This window comes from Xyrauchen texanus, chromosome 37 (assembly GCF_025860055.1).
Source record: "Xyrauchen texanus isolate HMW12.3.18 chromosome 37, RBS_HiC_50CHRs, whole genome shotgun sequence".
In the NCBI taxonomy this organism is placed as follows: domain Eukaryota; kingdom Metazoa; phylum Chordata; class Actinopteri; order Cypriniformes; family Catostomidae; genus Xyrauchen; species Xyrauchen texanus.
The window spans coordinates 38,902,515-38,922,514 of NC_068312.1; the positions used below are offsets into that span (position 1 = coordinate 38,902,515).

General features: G+C 40.1%; 1 protein-coding gene across 1 annotated transcript in view; it reads left to right on the plus strand.

The window, feature by feature from the left end:
• LOC127631150 (rasGAP-activating-like protein 1) overlaps positions 1-20,000 on the plus strand; it is a 38,166-nt gene that overhangs the window by 9,246 nt on the left and 8,920 nt on the right. The window contains exons 4-14 of the mRNA XM_052109154.1: positions 1,522-1,583; positions 3,967-4,096; positions 7,711-7,792; positions 9,253-9,390; positions 10,088-10,179; positions 11,322-11,439; positions 12,742-12,895; positions 15,179-15,243; positions 15,838-15,950; positions 17,996-18,188; positions 18,297-18,434. Of these exons, the coding sequence (XP_051965114.1) occupies positions 1,522-1,583; positions 3,967-4,096; positions 7,711-7,792; positions 9,253-9,390; positions 10,088-10,179; positions 11,322-11,439; positions 12,742-12,895; positions 15,179-15,243; positions 15,838-15,950; positions 17,996-18,188; positions 18,297-18,434 (1,285 nt within the window). The remainder of the gene's footprint in view (positions 1-1,521; positions 1,584-3,966; positions 4,097-7,710; positions 7,793-9,252; positions 9,391-10,087; positions 10,180-11,321; positions 11,440-12,741; positions 12,896-15,178; positions 15,244-15,837; positions 15,951-17,995; positions 18,189-18,296; positions 18,435-20,000) is intronic.

Genomic DNA, 20,000 nt, shown 5'->3' on the forward strand with positions numbered 1-20,000 from the left:
TGTCTATCTATCTGTCTGTCTGTCTGTCTGTCAATCATCTATCTGTCTGTCTGTTTGTCTGTCTGTCAATCATCTATCTGTTTATCTATCTGTCTGTCTCTCTGTCAATCATCTATCTGTCTGTCTGTCTGTCAATCATCTTTCTGTCTATCTATCTGTCTGTCTGTCTGTCTGTCAATCATCTATCTGTCTGTGTCTGTCTGTCAATCATCTATCTATCTATCTATCTGTCTATCTATCTGTCTGTCTGTCTGTCTGTCTGTCAATCATCTATCTGTCTGTCTGTTTGTCTGTCTGTCTGTCAATCATCTATCTGTCTATCTATCTGTCTGTCTCTCTGTCAATCATCTATCTGTCTGTCTGTCTGTCAATCATCTTTCTGTCTGTCTATCTGTCTGTCTGTCAATCATCTATCTGTCTGTCTGTTTGTTTATCTGTGTCTGTCTGTCAATCATCTATCTATCTATCTATCTATCTATCTATCTAACTGTCTGTCTGTCTGTCATCTGTCTGTCTGTCATATATCTATCTGTCTATCTATCTGTCTGTCTGTCATCTATCTATCTGTCTGTCTGTCAACTATCTATCTGTCTATCTGCCTGTCTGTCTGTCTATCTATCTGTCTGTCTATCTGTGTTTCTTTATGTATGTCTGTCTGTCATCTATCTATCTGTCTGTCTGTCATCTATCTATATGTCTGTCTATTCATCTGTCTGTCTGTCTATCTGTCTGTCTGTCATCTATCTGTCTGTCTATCTGTCTGTCTGTCATCTATCTTTCTGTCTGTCTGTCTGTCTGTCATCTATCTGTCTGTCTGTGTCTGTCATCTGTCTGTCTGTCTATCTATCTGTCTGTCTGTCTGTCTGTCTGTCATCTATCTGTCTTTCTTTCTGTCTGTCATCTATCTGTCTGTCTGTCTATCTGTCTGTCATCTATCTGTCTGTCTGTCTATCTGTCTGTCTGTCATCTATCTGTCTGTCTATCTATCTATCTGTCTTTCTGTTTGTCATCTATCTATCTGTCTGTCTGTCTGTCATCTATCTATGTGTCTGTCTGTGTCTGTCATCTGTCTGTCTGTCTATCTATCTATCTATCTATCTATCTGTCTTTCTGTTTGTCATCTATCTATCTGTCTGTCTGTCTGTCATCTATCTATGTGTCTGTCTGTGTCTGTCATCTGTCTGTCTGTCTATCTGTCTTTCTGTCTGTCTGTCATCTATCTGTCTTTCTGTCTGTCTGTCATCTCTCTATCTATCTATCTGTCTTTCTGTCTGTCTGTCATCTATCTGTCTTTCTGTCTGTCTATCTGTCTGTCTGTTATCTATCTGTCTGTCATCTATATGTCTGTCTGTCATCTATCTATCTGTCATCTATATGTCTGTCTGTCATCTATCTATCTGTCTTTCTGTCTGTCTGTCTATCTGTCTGTCTGTCTGTCTGTCTCTCTGTCTGTGTTTCTGTCTGTCTGTTATTCTGAACTTTAAACATGAACACTCATCTCATGTTTCCTGCATGTTACAGTCATGATGATGTCATAGGAAAAATCTCCCTGAGTAAAGACGTGATCGCTGCTCAACCCAAAGGTAAGCATTTGCTCTTTCAATCTAAAGTTAGATGTTGTTCCCCTTCTGTCACTCACTTGAAAATGTGTCGATGTAGTGACACTAGGGGTCGCTCTTTGGAGCCCTAAAACACCTTCATATCATCGAGAAAAGGCCAATGAAAGTTGGCGAGTGGAATTTGCATGCCACTCCCCCGGACATACGGGTATAAAAGGGAGCTGGAATGCAGGATTCATTCAGGTTTTGTGCTGTGGAGCTCAAGGTCCTGGACATTTCAGCGGGTAGTACAGCATTGTGGTAAGAGGGACACAATGTCTCTTTACAACCGAGACGTTCCTCTTCTGTCACCCACTCGACGTTGTGTCGATGTAATGACACTAGGTGTCCCTCTATAAAACGCCACTACAGCTGAACTGTGTTGGCAAGGATTGGCCGCAACCCACCGCCCTTCTTCGGAACGATGAAGTAAGGGCTATAAAACCCTTGCCTCACCTCGGCTGGAGGGACAGGCTATATCACGCCCCTCTGCAGAAGGACCGCAATCTCGGCACGAAAGAAGTGAACTGGCAAACTGAATCGCATAGCCGAGTCGGATGGTTAGGAGAGCGTTAGCCACATGTCCAAACTCCAAACAAGGTGCACTAATGGAAGGTGGCCGTGCTGACGAAGTCCTCGGAGCACTTACCTTGTTCTGAGTTCCCGGCTTAAGGCGGGTCGGTGACTTAGGAAGAGGGCCTATTGGGCCGTCTTTGAAACTCATCACCACTGGCTGGCTGAGGGTTTGGTTTGTGTGGCGCAGGGAGCTCTATGGCGTGGCCGAGAGCTCGGTTCGGACTAGGGCGAAGCCGCTTGGGCTTGTGTCGCTGAAGGGGGATGCCCTCAGCGAACAGACGGGGTGCGCACTCTTGAGCCGCGCTGTATTGCCTCAGTCTGTTGCTTCACCGCCGAGAACTGCTTGGTGAAATCCTTGACGGTGTCGCCCGAAAAGGCCGACCTGGGAGATGGGCATGTTCAGGAAACGTGTCTTGTCCGCGTCCCTCATTTCGACCAAGTTCAGCCACAGGTGGCGCTCCTGGACCACAAGAGTGAACAATGCCATGACCTTTGTCACACGGAGGGCAAGGTCGGACACCGAGCGCAGTTCTTGTAGAATGTCGGGATCAGAACTACCCACAAGCTCTTTTAGTGCCTTGGCATGCAGGGTGGAGGCGACCTGACCGGCAGCACTGTAGGCTTTGGCCGCCAGAGACAACGTAGTCCTACAGGCCCGGGAAGGGTATGTGTGCCACGATCATATGTCCAACACAACCGCTCAGCTCCGAAGAAAGAATCTGAATGAATCCTGCATTCCAGCTCCCTTTTATACCCGTATGTCCAGGGGAGTGGCATGCAAATTCCACTCGCCAATTTTCATTGGCCTTTTCTCAAAGATTTGAAGGTGTTTTGGTGCTCTCAAGTGTCACTACATCGACAATGGCGATAACATCATTGTTACATACATATTGATAACATATTGATTACGATAACTTAATTGTTATGCTGATAATATCAACTGTAATGAATAATTTATATTTATAAAAGCAAAATAAGCACATTTTCTCTAGTAGACTCACTGTGTACCGATGTTTGCATCCAAGAAATATTAGAAAATAATTACGTAAAAAAATGCCATGTTATGCCACAATTTACTTGACTTTTAAAAACACAAATCATAAATTCAAGTAACCTTGGCAACGGAAGTAATGATGTGTATAAACCAGAAACAGTGGCACGTGTTAACATTCAAACCTACAGAAACTGAAATGATTCAAATTGCCCTTCTACTATATAATATCAGATCTACTGTGAAAATGAACAATGCACACAGCGAGCTGATGGATGATTACTTACATAAATGTATTCCTTAGCTAGAGCACTGCTCAGCTGATATGGAGGAGTTCTTAGTTATTATGGGCACACATGATGGATTAGGGACCACGTCAACCCACAAAGGGCTCTCACAACTTCCCAGCATGCACTGGTCCGCCATGAATCACAAGTGACTCACCTCTCACCCACGAGATCACGGGAAGAGTTTTGCTCAGTTTGAGAGTTATTGCGAATGTAAACCCAAAGTCTGATGGCTGGCTATGTAAACATAAGAATGGCATACTAGCATACTACATGCACTATTTTCTGCTTGAATACTGTGCACGGTCTGTGAATTGTCTATATGCATAGAATACACGGACAAAATGCAACATAACCACCGAGCAAATGTAGTAGATCATAAGGGTTTTCCATGCATACAAAAAAGTGTATTCTTTTGAGGAATGCTGTTCCAAACCTACTCCATGACTCATGGCATTCCCTGATGTTCATCACAGAATGAAACAGAACGTGTCATGTGTGTGTTCTCCTGTAGGTTTAGATAACTGGTTGAATCTGACTCGTGTGGATCCAGATGAAGAGATTCAGGGTGAGATTCATTTGGCTCTGGAACTCCACAGGGACGCTCAGAGGACCTGCCTACACTGTCACATCATTGAAGCCCGGTAAGAACCAGAGATATTCTGATCTACACTTTTAAAAGTACCTGAAATACATTTTCAGACTAGACTGATGCCATACAAGATCTTTAAGTTCCTACAATGTCATAAGAGATTTTTAAGTTCCTACAATGCCATAAGAGATCTTTAAGTTCCTACAATACCATAAGAGATTTTTAAGTTCCTACAGTGTCATAAGAGATCTTTAAGTTCCTACAATGCCATAAGAGATCTTTAAGTTCCTACTATGTCATAAGAGATCTTTAAGTTCCTACAGTGCCATAAGAGATCTTTAAGTTCCTACAATGTCATAAGAGATTTTTAAGTTCCTACAGTGTCATAAGAGATCTTTAAGTTCCTACAGTGCCATAAGAGATCTTTAAGTTCCTACAGTGTCATAAGAGATTTTTAAGTTCCTACAATGTCATAAGAGATCTTTAAGTTCCTACAGTGCCATAAGAGATCTTTAAGTTCCTACAATGTCATAAGAGATTTTTAAGTTCCTACAGTGTCATAAGAGATTTTTAAGTTCCTACAATGCCATAAGAGATTTTTAAGTTCCTACAGTGCCATTAGAGTCTTTAAGTTCCTATACAAGAGATCTTTAAGTTCCTACAATTTCATAAGAGATGTTTAAGTTCCTACAATTTCATAAGAGATGTTTAAGTTCCTACAATGTCATAAGAGATCTTTAAGTTCCTACAATGTCATAAGAGATGTTTAAGTTCCTACAGTATCATAAGAGATCTTTAAGTTCCTACAGTGTCATAAGAGATGTTTAAGTTCCTACAGTGCCATAAGAGATCTTTAAGTTCCTACAATGTCATAAGAGATGTTTAAGTTCCTACAATGTCATAAGAGATTTTTAAGTTCCTACAATGTCATAAGATATTTTTAAGTTCCTACAGTGTCATAAGAGATCTTTAAGTTCCTACAGTGCCATAAGAGATCTTTAAGTTCCTACAATGTCATAAGAGATCTTTAAGTTCCTACAGTGCCATAAGAGATCTTTAAGTTCCTACAATGTCATAAGAGATCTTTAAGTTCCTACAGTGCCATAAGAGATCTTTAAGTTCCTACAATGTCATAAGAGATTTTTAAGTTCCTACAGTGTCATAAGAGATCTTTAAGTTCCTACAGTGCCATAAGAGATCTTTAAGTTCCTACAATGTCATAAGAGATTTTTAAGTTCCTACAATGTCATAAGAGATTTTTAAGTTCCTACAGTGCCATAAGAGATCTTTCAGTTCCAACAATGTCATAAGAGATTTTTAAGTTCCTACAATGTCATAAGAGATCTTTAAGTTCCTACAGTGCCATAAGAGATTTTTAAGTTCCTACAATGCCATAAGAGATTTTTAAGTTCCTACAGTGCCATAAGAGATCTTTAAGTTCCTACGATATCACAAGAGATCTTTAAGTTCCTACAATTTCATAAGAGATGTTTAAGTTCCTACAATACCCATAAGAGATCTTTAAGTTCCTACAATGTCATAAGAGATGTTTAAGTTCCTACAGTATCATAAGAGATCTTTAAGTTCCTACAGTGTCATAAGAGATCTTTAAGTTCCTACAGTGTCATAAGAGATCTTTAAGTTCCTACAGTGTCATAAGAGATCTTTAAGTTCCTACAGTGCCATAAGAGATCTTTAAGTTCCTACAATGTCATAAGAGATGTTTAAGTTCCTACAGTGCCATAAGAGATCTTTAAGTTCCTACAATGTCATAAGAGATGTTTAAGTTCCTACAATGTCATAAGAGATTTTTAAGTTCCTACAATGTCATAAGAAATTTTTAAATTCCTACAATGTCATAAGAGATGTTTAAGTTCCTACGGTGTCATAAGAGATTTTTAAGTTCCTACAATGTCATAAGAGATTTTTAAGTTCCTACAGTGTCATAAGAGATTTTTAAGTTCCTACAATGCCATAAGAGATCTTTAAGTTCCTACAATGTCATAAGAGATCTTTAAGTTCCTACAATGTCATAAGAGATTTTTAAGTTCCTACAATGTCATAAGAGATTTTTAAGTTCCTACAGTGTCATAAGAGATGTTTAAGTTCCTACTATGCCATAAGAGATTTTTAAGTTCCTACAGTGTCATAAGAGATCTTTAAGTTCCTACAATACCATAAGAGATTTTTAAGTTCCTACAGTGTCATAAGAGATCTTTAAGTTCCTACAATACCATAAGAGATCTTTAAGTTCCTACAATGTCATAAGAGATTTTTAAGTTCCTACGGTGTCATAAGAGATTTTTAAGTTCCTACAGTGTCATAAGAGATCTTTAAGTTCCTACAATACCATAAGAGATTTTTAAGTTCCTACAATGTCATAAGAGATTTTTAAGTTCCTACAATGTCATAAGAGATTTTTAAGTTCCTACGGTGTCATAAGAGATTTTTAAGTTCCTACAGTGTCATAAGAGATCTTTAAGTTCCTACAGTGTCATAAGAGATGTTTAAGTTCCTACTATGCCATAAGAGATTTTTAAGTTCCTACAGTGTCATAAGAGATCTTTAAGTTCCTACAATACCATAAGAGATTTTTAAGTTCCTACAGTGTCATAAGAGATCTTTAAGTTCCTACAATACCATAAGAGATCTTTAAGTTCCTACAATGTCATAAGAGATTTTTAAGTTCCTACAATGTCATAAGAGATTTTTAAGTTCCTACAATGTCATAAGAGATTTTTAAGTTCCTACAATGTCATAAGAGATTTTTAAGTTCCTACAATGTCATAAGAGATCTTTAAGTTCCTACAATGTCATAAGAGATCTTTCAGTTCCTACAATGTCATAAGAGATCTTTAAGTTCCTACAATGTCATAAGAGATCTTTAAGTTCCTACAATGTCATAAGAGATCTTTAAGTTCCTACAATGTCATAAGAGATCTTTAAGTTCCTACAATGTCATAAGAGATCTTTCAGTTCCTACAATGTCATAAGAGATCTTTAAGTTCCTACAATGTCATAAGAGATCTTTCAGTTCCTACAGTGTCATAAGAGATCTTTAAGTTCCTACAATGTCATAAGAGATCTTTAAGTTCCTACAGTGTCATAAGAGATCTTTAAGTTCCTACGATATCATAAGAGATTTTTAAGTTCCTGCAATGTCATAAGATATCTTTAAGTTCCTACAATGTCATAAGAGATATTTCAGTTCCTACTATGCCATAAGAGATCTTTAAGTTCCTACAATATTATAAGAGATTTGTAAGTTCCTACAATGTCATCAGAGATCTTTAAGTTCCTATGAATCCATAAAATTCCTTATAAATAAGTTCCTACCAGTCATGGCTTGGCTGATTAGCTTGATCCTGTTTGGCCCAGTATGTAGATGCTGTAATTGTGTAGTCTGATATTACATAACGAGTTTGAGAGGTGTTTGAGTTGTGTGTGTGTGTGTGTGTGTGGGTAAAAGTGCTCTCATTAGAGCAAAATGACACTCAACAGCTCTGTAATCAGCAGGATGATATTACAGAGAGCTGTGATGAAATGTGATCAGTCAAGTGATGCCAGTGACTTAACATCCATCGCATTAATGCTGCAATTTATGTAAGTGTCTGAACTGTGAAGGATCGTTTAGTTGAATGTGTTGGGTGTTTTCATTCGTTACAGAGATTTGGCTCCACGTGATATCTCTGGTACCTCCGATCCTTTCACCAGAATCATCTACAACAACATCAGCGCTGATACATCGGTGAGAGAATGTGTCTTCATCCGTTGTCATGACTCATGCCTTCACATGTCTTGCGACACTGATCTTTAAGTTCCTACAATGTCATAAGAGATCTTTCAGTTCCTAATATGCCGTAAGAGATCTTTAAGTTCCTAGAATGTCATAAGAGATCTTTAAGTTCCTACAATGTCATAAGAGATCTTTCAGTTCCTAATATGCCATAAGAGATCTTTAAGTTCCTACAATGTCATAAGAGATCTTTAAGTTCCTACAATGTCATAAGAGATATTTAAGTTCCTACAATGTCATAAGAGATCTTTAAGTTCCTACATTTTCATAAGATATTTTTAAGTTCCTACAATGCCATAAGAGATCTTTAAGTTCCTACAATGTCATAAGAGATCTTTAAGTTCCTACAATACCATAAGAGATCTTTAAGTTCCTACAATGTCATAAGAGATCTTTAAGTTCCTACAATACCATAAGAGATCTTTAAGTTCCTACAATGTCATAAGAGATTTTTAAGTTCCTACAGTGTCATAAGAGATTTTTAAGTTCCTACAATACCATAAGAGATTTTTAAGTTCCTACAGTGTCATAAGAGATTTTTAAGTTCCTACATTGTCATAAGAGATCTTTAAGTTCCTACAATACCATAAGAGATCTTTAAGTTCCTACAATGTCATAAGAGATTTTTAAGTTCCTACAGTGTCATAAGAGATTTTTAAGTTCCTACAATACCATAAGAGATTTTTAAGTTCCTACAGTGTCATAAGAGATTTTAAGTTCCTACATTGTCATAAGAGATCTTTAAGTTCCTACAATACCATAAGAGATCTTTAAGTTCCTACAATGTCATAAGAGATCTTTAAGTTCCTACAGTGTCATAAGAGATTTTTAAGTTCCTACAATACCATAAGAGATTTTTAAGTTCCTACAATGTCATAAGAGATTTTTAAGTTCCTACAGTGTCATAAGAGATTTTTAAGTTCCTACAATACCATAAGAGATTTTTAAGTTCCTACAGTGTCATAAGAGATTTTTAAGTTCCTACATTGTCATAAGAGATCTTTAAGTTCCTACAATACCATAAGAGATCTTTAAGTTCCTACAATGTCATAAGAGATTTTTAAGTTCCTACAATGTCACAAGAGATTTTTAAGTTCCTACAATGTCATAAGAGATCTTTAAGTTCCTACAGTGTCATAAGAGATCTTTAAGTTCCTACGGTGTCATAAGAGATCTTTAAGTTCCTACAATGTCATAAGAGATTTTTAAGTTCCTACGGTGTCATAAGAGATCTTTAAGTTCCTACAATGTCATAAGAGATCTCAGCATATGTATTGCGACACTGTGTTTGCAGTGTAAAGTTGACTTTAGTTAAATAGTAGCAAATAAGACAAGACAAATCATTATGTAGAAACCAAATACTACAATGACAACAGTTCCATTTTGTGATGCACCGACTGTGTTTGTGTCAGATCATAAAGAAGACACGGTTCCCACACTGGGACGAGACTCTGGAGTTGTGTTTGGATAACGTAGAGGATGATGGAGGAACCATCATGGTGGAGGTCTGGGACTGGGACATGGTGGGCAAGAATGACTTTCTGGGGAAGGTGAGATGACTGACTCGAGTCAATTGTAAAACATATCTTATGCCTGACATTCACGCCATCTGTGAAATGGCAATGTCACTTTTAACGATTTTTAACGATTAATGTTTGTTCCAAACCCATATGACTTTCTTCCTTGGAACGCAAAAGGAGATGTTAGGCTGAATGTTCAGTCTCATATCTCTAACAGCTCCGGACGTAGCTGGTGTTAAATCAACGATAATGCTGTATAACATTTGCATTATTACACGGCTCTCAGGAATCCTCAATTGCGCCATCTAGTGGTGGATAGTGATATCAGACCGGTCATCCGGGTATTACGAGTCATCTTTCCTACTTCTCGTATCATCCTGTGATCTCTTCAAGTAAGTTAATAAATTAATGTTTCCCGTAATCCGGAGGTGTAATTCAACTGTTTCTGGAGACTCAGCAGTATCTTTCTTTTCTTAATCACACCATTTCAAAGCAAATCAGTATTTCGCGCACATTTATACATTTATTTGGCAAGTAGTCGTGTAATAAGCAGGATAATTTTATTCGCATTGGATAAATCCGTCTGCTATATGACTAAATGTAAACACAAGAGCCCTTCGATTCACGTCGGGGTCACCAGTATTGAGTGTAATCTGATTACAAAGTAATTAGTCACTGTAATCTAATTACTGAAATGCTAAACATATGTGTTTAATTGTCTCTTTAGGTGGAAATTCCTCTGTCGTGTCTGCACAGAACTCCAGTTCTGCAGCGCTGGTTTCGTCTAATGCCACTGGGAAACACAGAAGATGACGCTGGGTGTGTGTTTATATAATTAGTTATAATATGGGGTCAAATTTATCCCCAAAAGTGAGCAAAATCTGACATAACCGCCCTTTGGGTACATTTTGGGATATTTTATTTGGAAAATCAATCTATGTATAAATTATTATTAGGGCCGGAGCACCGATGGTGCGAGGACTTTATTGTTCTTCTAGGAGTTTATAATTTTTTTTCCCAAATTAGTCATTTTTGAGGGCCTAAACATACTTGATAACTCGTGAAACTTTCCACACGCATCAGAAGTGGTGAAAATGTACATCTGATGGGTTTAAGAATTAGTTGTAGCAAAATGGCTCAATAAGCGCCCCCCCCAAAACTTTCAACGATGTGCGCTTTACTCTACGTTTCTCCTACACGTACGAAAATGGGTACACGTGTGTAACATGCCAATACCTACAAAAAAGTATCTTGGACCCTTGCCCTAAACTCAACAGGAAGTCAGCCATTGTGATTTTTCTCTGGACATTTCCAGGCCTTGTACTTTAACAAACTCCTCCTTCATATTTGCTTATTGTAATATAAAGGCCTTGGCGATGCTTAATTGCGAAGCTTTTGAGTTTTTACTGTACGGTGTGGCCATGACGGTCTGTCAAATTTGATGTTTCGCCATGAAACAGGAAGTTATAACTCATGTTATATGTGTAATCAATGTCCAATATGATCCAAAGCGCACATGCTTGATAACAGTCCCGGCTTGAATACATTTATGAGCCAATATTCAGTTATAGATATAGCGCCACCAACTGGCAACAGGAAATTACATGTTTTACACTGTGATACACTCTTAACAACATTTAAGTGCTAAAAAATAAATAGGAGTGACATTCCCCTGGCACAGCAGCCCCAATGTGCACCAGGATGCCAGTGTTCATCGCTGCTTACAACTTAAATTATTATTATTATTATTTACATTCTTAAAATGCTAAAAGGTGTTTTTTAAGGGTTAGCCTGCAGTTTTGGGTTAGTCTACAGCATTTTTATTAGCTTTATATAGAAACAATAGAAGTCGATCGTATGTCTCTGTTTAGATAGCAAAGTAAACACCCGTCCTGCACCGTTTGTTCTACAGACATGAATGATACCGTACCTGAAGTCATGCTTCTCTGTCTGTCTCTCAGGGGTAAACTGGGTGCTTTGCGTCTGAAGGTGCGTCTGGCAGAGGAGAGAATTCTTCCGTCTGTATACTATCAGCCTCTGATCGATCTGCTCTTGGAGACGGTCATCTCTCCATCCGAGGTCACATACACACACACGCACGCACACACTCACACACACACTCACGCACACACACTCACACACACACACACACACACACACACACTCTCACTCACACACGCATACATACATACACACACACACACACATACTCTCTCACACACACACACACACACATGTTGTGTTTCCATGTTTTATGGGGACTTTCCATAGACATAATGGTTTTTATACTGTACAAACTTTATATTCTATCCCTAAACCTAACCCTACCCTAAACCTAACCCTCACAGAAAACATTCTGCATTTTACATTTTCAAAAACATAATTTAGTATGATTTATAGCTGTTTTCCTCATGGGGACCGACAAAATGTCCCCACAAGGTCAAAAAGTTCGGGTTTTACTATCCTTATGGGGACATTTGGTCCCCACAAAGTGATAAATACACGCTCACTCTCACACACTCATGCACACACACATTCTCTCACACATTCACACACACACTCTCACACACACACTCAAACATGCACTCACACACACACTCATACACATACACACACTCACTCACACACGCACACTCACACACACACTCACACACACACACACACGCACCCACACTCACACACACACTCACACACACACACTCACACACACACTCACACACACACTCACACACGCACACTCACACACGCACTCTCACACACACTCACACACGCACACTCACACACGCACTCTCACACACACTCACACACGCACACTCACACACACACTAACGCACACACACTCACACACGCACACTCACACACGCACTCACACACATGAAAATCCATGTTTTAAATGCACTTATGGAAATCTGCAGTTAATTTATACTGTATTTAGAGAGCTGAATCTAAAGCATTCACTCTAAACTCCTCCTTTCACAGAGCATACTCTGCTCTGATTGGTCCGTTCTAAAGCATTCATTCTAAACTCCTCCTTTAAGAGAGCCTACCCTGCTCTGATTGGTCAGATGTTCCTAGTCTGTTGTGATTGGTCTACCGCTTAGTGTCGTGTTTGAGGGCGGGTCAAAGCTGTACGCGAGCAGCCGATGATGACCAGAGGCGTGTGTTTTGTTACCAAATGACGTAGGCTAGTACAGGAAGTAAATCTGGAATTACGAACGACTCGTTTCAGGTGTTCAGAATCGGTTCTTGCTTTTGGTAATCAATAACTCTTTCAGACTTTTTAACATTCACAAACATCTATAAAACACACTACATGAAATGTAATGTTTGAAAAACCATAAAAGCTGCTCTTTAAATTGTGAATTTGGTCCCTGTTATCAGGTCAATGACCCGTCACCTTTGACCCTGCTGGAAGAGGTCACCACAGTAGAGAGTCGTCAGGACGTCGCCATGACGCTGGTGAAGATTTATCTCGGCCAGGGTTTGGTCGTGCCATTTCTGGACCTCCTGAACACCAGAGAAGTCCACAACACCAGTACGTGAGCGCGTGTGTGTACAGGTTGGCTATACCTGAGGGACACATGTTTAAAAATGTCCTCATTAATATGGTGACGCATGACAAAAACAACTAATGAGGAGATTTTCAGCACTCATAACTAGTTAAATCAGCCAAATCATGTTCTGCTTTAAATCTTCTGATTTGAATTGTTTAAAAATACCACCACCTCTGTATAAAACCACTGTGTCTATGACGTGCCCTGTGTGTGTGTGTGTGTGTGTGTGTGTGTCTATGACATGTCCTGTGTGTGTATGTGTGTCTATGACATGTCCTGTGTGTGTGTGTGTGTGTGTGTGTGTGAGAGTGTGTGTGAGTGTGTGTGTGAGAGTGTGTGTATGTGTGTGTGTGTGAGTGTGTGTGTGTGTGTGTGTATGTGTGTGTGTGAGTGTGTGTGAGAGTGTGTGAGTGTGTGTGAGAGTGTGTGTGTGTGTGTGTTATTAGTTGTATTCTCCAGCAATGGTTGTTGTTGTTGTGTGTAGGCGATGTAATGACTTCAGTCCAGCTATATTTACACCCTCCTCAAACCGAACAGTTTCCCTCCCCATGTTGAAATCATCACTTAACTTCTCCTCTCTCATGATGTTTTAGTGTTCCTCTCTGTCCGCGACTCTGCGAGCATGCATGCGTGGGTTCTCTCACCCTCGGCTCGTGTTTTATGTTGCGTTTTTGCCGGGCTGCTGACAAACAAAGTACCCAAGTTTCCATAGCAACGCTGCAGGAAGCGGCTTCAAAAGGAAACGGTCATAAGATGGGAATGTTCATCAGTGAGTGATGGAAGATTAAAGACTAACAGTAAATGACTGAACTCATCTAGGAAAGTTGAATAGAGAACACACTAAACTACACAAGAAAGTTTTGAATATCAGGGGTGAAATGAACCCATTTGACCATCATTATTTATTTTAAGTACCCGGTGAGATCTCAATCATATAAATTGATTTGATCAAACCTGTAACAGTAAGTATTAAACGTTGAGTGTGTAAGTGGTCCTGTTCCAGACACGAATGATCCCTAAAACCACGTGTGTTGTTGAGGAGAGAGTGCTGATACTTCACTATCAGATCACACCTGAAAAACCCCATAGACTCACATTGAAGGAGAGACTGCAGTCAGATCTAGAGAGCAGAATGTCACAGACTTGAGGGTGCACGACTCTTTTCACTTGGTCCAGTATGCAAGCACCTTGCAACCACTCATAACACTCTAGCAACCACCCAGAGCGCCCTAGCAACCACCCAGAATACCCTAGCAACCATCCAGAAGAACATAGCAACCATCCAGAACATCCTCAGCAACCACTCAGAACACCATAAAACCATCCACAAGACCCTAGCGACCACATAGCTAACCCTAGCCACCATCTAGAAGACCCTAGCAATGATTCAGAACACCCTAGCAACCATCCAGAAGAACATAGCAACAATCCAGAACACCTTAGCAACTACTCAGAACACCATAAAACCATCCACAAGACCCTAGCGACCACATAATAACCCTAGCAACCATCCAGAAGACCCTAACAATGATTCAGAACACCCTAGCAACCATCCAGAACACCCTAGCAACCATCCAGAGCGCCCTAGCAACCACCCAGAATACCCTAGCAACCATCCAGAAGAACATAGCAACCATCCAGAACATCCTAGCAACCACTCAGAACACCATAAAACCATCCACAAGACCCTAGCGACCACATAGCTAACCCTAGCAACTATCCAGAAGACCCTAGCAATGATTCAGAACACCCTAGCAACCATCCAGAACACCCTAGCAACCATCCAGAAGAACATAGCAACAATCCAGAACACCTTAGCAACTACTCAGAACACCATAAAACCATCCACAAGACCCTAGCGACCACATAATAACCCTAGCAACCATCCAGAAGACCCTAACAATGATTCAGAACACCCTAGCAACCATCCAAAAGAACATAGCAACAATTCAGAACACCTTAGCAACTACTCAGAACACCATAAAACCATCCACAAGACCCTAGCGACCACATAATAACCCTAGCAACCATCCAGAAGACCCTAGCAATGATTCAGAACACCCTAGCAACCATCCAGTACACCCTAGTAACCATCCAGTACACCTTAGCAACCATCCAGAACACCCTAGCAACCACTCAGAACACCCTAGCAACCATCTTGGAACACCCCAGCAACCATCCAGAACATGCTAGCAGCTACATAGCAATGCTCTAAAAATATGCATGGACAGACCAACAGATGTCTTCTTGTCTCTCTTCAACAGCAGATCCAAACACACTCTTCCGGTCAAACTCACTGGCCTCCAAAGCGATGGAACAGTTCATGAAGGTGTGTGTGTGTCTTTATTTTAAATATAATCTTGGGTTTTCACATTCTGTGGATTGCTGAGAACACTTTACAATAAGATTGTATTTGTTAAGATTCATAAACAACATTATTTAACATGGACTAACAACAAACAATATATTTACAGTATTTATTAATCCTGGTTAATGCATTATAAACGAATGTGAACTCATTGTATTTTCATAAATAAACATTAACAAAGATTAATAAATGCATCAGAAAAATACAAACCTAATGCATTAACAGATGTTAACAAACTCAACCTTATTGTAAAGTGTTATCCAGATTTATATTTTAGTAAATTTTACCATTTACAAAAAAAGCATTTTGTCATTTTCATTCATTTTGGTCCGTTTTACTCAGATTAAAATTTTAGCAACAAACATCAAATGATGCTGTAATGTGTTAAAAGACTTCACTGAGCAGTTAAATGATAAATGTGATTAAAAATCATGCTTTAAAAATGATGAATAATTACGTTTATGTCGTTGATGGAATAAAAACCTTCATGAACAAACAGTTTAGTGGGTGACTTCACTGGACTGTATTACGAGTGTGTGTTCATGTCCCGGGCAGGCTGTGGGAATGCTGTATCTACATGAGCTTCTGAAGCCTATAATTAATCGAATCTTTGAGGAACGGAAATACATCGAGCTCGATCCGTGCAAGATAGACTTGAACCGCTCCAGGTATGCTCACACACACACATACACACTCACACACATACACACACACACACACATATACACACGCACGCGCACACACACATGCACACACATACACACACACATATACATGCACACATATACACACACACATACACCCACTCACACACACACATACACATATACACACGCACGCACACATACACACACTCACATACACACACACACATATACATGCACACACACACACACACACACACACACACACACACACATACACACACACATACACACTCACACACATACACACACACACTCACACATACACACACACACACATACACACACTCACACACACACACACTCATGTATACACATACTCACACACACTCATGTATACACACACTCACACATGCACACACACACACACACACTCATGTATACACACACTCACACGCGCACATGCACGCACACACACACACACACACACACTCATGTATACACACACTCACACACATGCACACGCATGCTCACACTCAAACACTCACACACACGCTCTACACTAATCAATACACACAATACACTGTGTGACTCGTTACTTTGACTGATATTTTATGGGATGGTGAGGTGTATGTCAGAACTAGTTCATATTTATTGCATTATTTAATGTCACGTGTTTGTGAGATGTTATTGATCATTACTCCTGAAAGAGCCACTATTGATGAACTTCATCACACGCTCTTCTGTAATTACTACAGTGATTAATAATACATTATAAAGCAGATTATTACAGTTTCAGAAGGTTAATATATTACGTTTATATCACTTAATAATATGATAATGAACCATAAAATATAAAGACATTAAAATTACATCCCGTAAAGTCTGAAATGTGTTTACTGTATTCTTTACGTTCGGCAACCACAGCTGCCAGTAATTTCCCGTAAATTTAACAGCATTTTTTTTTACATTGAGAGACTTTTGACTTTCAGCATAAAGTCTGGATCACATTACAGATTATATTGGCTGAGAACGGTCCACTTAGACAGCAAGAGACTTTCTGACTGACTTGTTAAACGGATGTACTGTACATTAGACCTATAAAGCATTATACTGTATCTAGTTTCCTTGCTACTAAGTGTCTGAATCAAAACTCCTCAGACGTCTGGGAACTTATAAACACAACTTTGTTTCTGGGGCTTCAATTCATATTTCAGTTGAATCGTGATTTTTGAGATTCGCAGAATCACAAGATCTAATATTCAATATCTTCTATTCCATACCAGGGGTGCTCATTACACCTATCGCGATCGAGCGGCCAAATTGTGTCATCATTTACATCCGTCCCAGATGTGTACCAAAGTGCTGTATGACTTTCTTTCTTCTGCAGAAAAAAAATTAAGATTTTTAGAGGAATATTTTAGCTCTGTAGGTCCTCAAGTGAATTGTAACTAAAACTTTGAAGCTCCAAAAAGCACATAAAGGCAGCATAAAAGTAACCCATATGACTCCAGTGGTTTAATCCATGTCTTCAGAAGTGATATGATAGGTGTGGGTGAGAAACAGATCAATATTTAAGTCATTTTCTACTATAAATCTACACTTTCACTTTCACATACGACTCCAGTGGTTTAATCCATGTCTTCAGAAGTGATATGATAGGTGTGGGTGAGAAACAGATCAATATTTAAGTCATTTTCTACTATAAATCTACACTTTCACTTTCACATATGACTCCAGTGGTTTAATCCATGTCTTCAGAAGTGATATGATAGGTGTGGGTGAGAAACAGATCAATATTTAAGTCATTTTCTACTATAAATCTACACTTTCAAATTCTACATTCGTTTATTAGCGATTCACATTCTTCATGCATATCACCACGGACTGCGCAGGGGAATTTATAGTAAAAAGTGACTGAAACCACCTCTCATCCACACTACAACAGGGCTTTCCTACCACCAAAAGGGAGCAATTTGAAAAAAACTTTCCATTTTTGGATACAAAACGATAACCTCCAAATAATGTCAAAGGAAACCTTCTCTGAGACCCACTCTCTCTTTCTGTAGACGAATCTCATTTAAAGGAGGCGTGTCAGAAGCGGAGGTGAGAGAGAGCAGCGTCGGTCTGCTGCAGACGTATCTCACCAGCATCATGGAGGCCATCGTGAGCTCGGTGTCCCAGTGTCCTCCTGTGATGAGGGTCGTGTTCAAACAACTCCACAAACGAGTGGAGGAACAGTTTCCAGAACCGGAGAACGAGGTCTGGACCTCATCAAAACCCTTCAGATGATTCTGTCTGCTGTCTGTCTCTCGGGGTTATCTGGATGATGTCGTGTGGTTTGCGTTCTCTCTGTCTGTCTCTCTGCAGGATGTGAAGTATTTGGCCATCAGCGGCTTCTTCTTCCTGCGTCTGTTTGCTCCTGCCATTCTGACACCCAAACTCTTCCAGCTGAGAGACCATCACGCAGACACACGCACCAGCAGAACCCTACTGCTGCTCGCCAAGGTCCAACACACACACACACACACACAGTTTCACTACACAATTTGGCACACTGATAGAAGACACCCTGGACTATAACTGACCCATATTTGGGGTCTTTAACTCAAACCAGGGGTGGACTGGCCATAGGGAGAACCGGGACTCTTCCCGGTGGGCCAGCTGCAAAACGGTGATTCAGTGATTCATAATCAGTGATGTCCAACAATTATTCCTTATATGCCGTTTTCTTTTAAAACCACAAGTAACCGGCAACGTTTAAACTCTTGTTTTAGAGCATGGGTTGATTGACAGGTGAGGAGGTGGAGCATGGGTTGATTGACAGGTGAGGAGGTGGAGCATGGGTTGATTGACAGGTGAGGAGGTGGAGCATGGGTTGATTGACAGGTGAGGAGGTGGAGCTTGGGTTAATTGACAGGTGAGGAGGTGGAGCATGGGTTGATTGACAGGTGAGGAGGTGGAGCATGGGTTGATTGACAGGTGAGGAGGTGGAGCATGGGTTGTTTGACAGGTGAGGAGGTGGAGCTTGGGTTGATTGACAGGTGAAGTGGTGGAGCATGGTTTAATTGACAGGTGAGGAGGTGGAGCATGGGTTGATTGACAGGTGAGGAGGTGGAGCTTGGGTTGATTGACAGGTGAGGAGGTGGAGCATGGGTTGATTGACAGGTGAGGAGGTGGAGCATGGGTTGATTGACAGGTGAGGAGGTGGAGCATGGGTTGATTGACAGGTGAGGAGGTGGAGCTTGGGTTGATTGACAGGTGAGGAGGTGGAGCATGGGTTGATTGACAGGTGAGGAGGTGGAGCATGGGTTGATTGACAGGTAAGGAGGTGGAGCATGGGTTGATTGACAGGTGAGGAGGTGGAGCATGGGTTGATTGACAGGTGAGGAGGTGGAGCATGGGTTGATTGACAGGTAAGGAGGTGGAGCATGGGTTGATTGACAGGTGAGGAGGTGGAGCTTTGCTGGCGTTTGAAAGCACTTGTGTGCTCACATGCGTTTTCTACCAGCTGCCAATGTGATTAAAGTGGACAAACCTCAGAACACTCAGACCCCGTTTACAACTGCCTTTAGATTATTATATTTTCTATACAAACCCGTTAATATCTGTGCATTTAAAGTATGATTTGGATGATTGTTGAGCATTTTTAACTAGTCAGGGACAATAGTCAGTTTTTGACACATCAGAGAGGGGGCTTTCTGTGGTACTGACCTCTCTCTCTCTCTCTGTGTCTGCCTATGTCTCTCTCTCTCTCTCTCTCTGTCTACCTATGTCTCTCTGTCTATGTCTCTCTCTCTCTCTCTCTCTCTCTGTCTGCCTATGTCTCTCTGTCTATCTCTCTCTCTCTCTGTTTGCCTATGTCTCTCTCTCTCTCTCTGTCTGCCTATGTCTCTCTCTCTCTCTCTCTCTCTCTCTGTCTGCCTATGTCTCTCAAATTCAAATTCAAAATGCTTTATTGGCATGACTGTACATATTACAATATTGCCAAAGCTTGGAACACATAGAATAATTATAAAGACATCAAAATAATAAAGTATATAACTTAAATTTAAATGTACAAATTAAATTCAT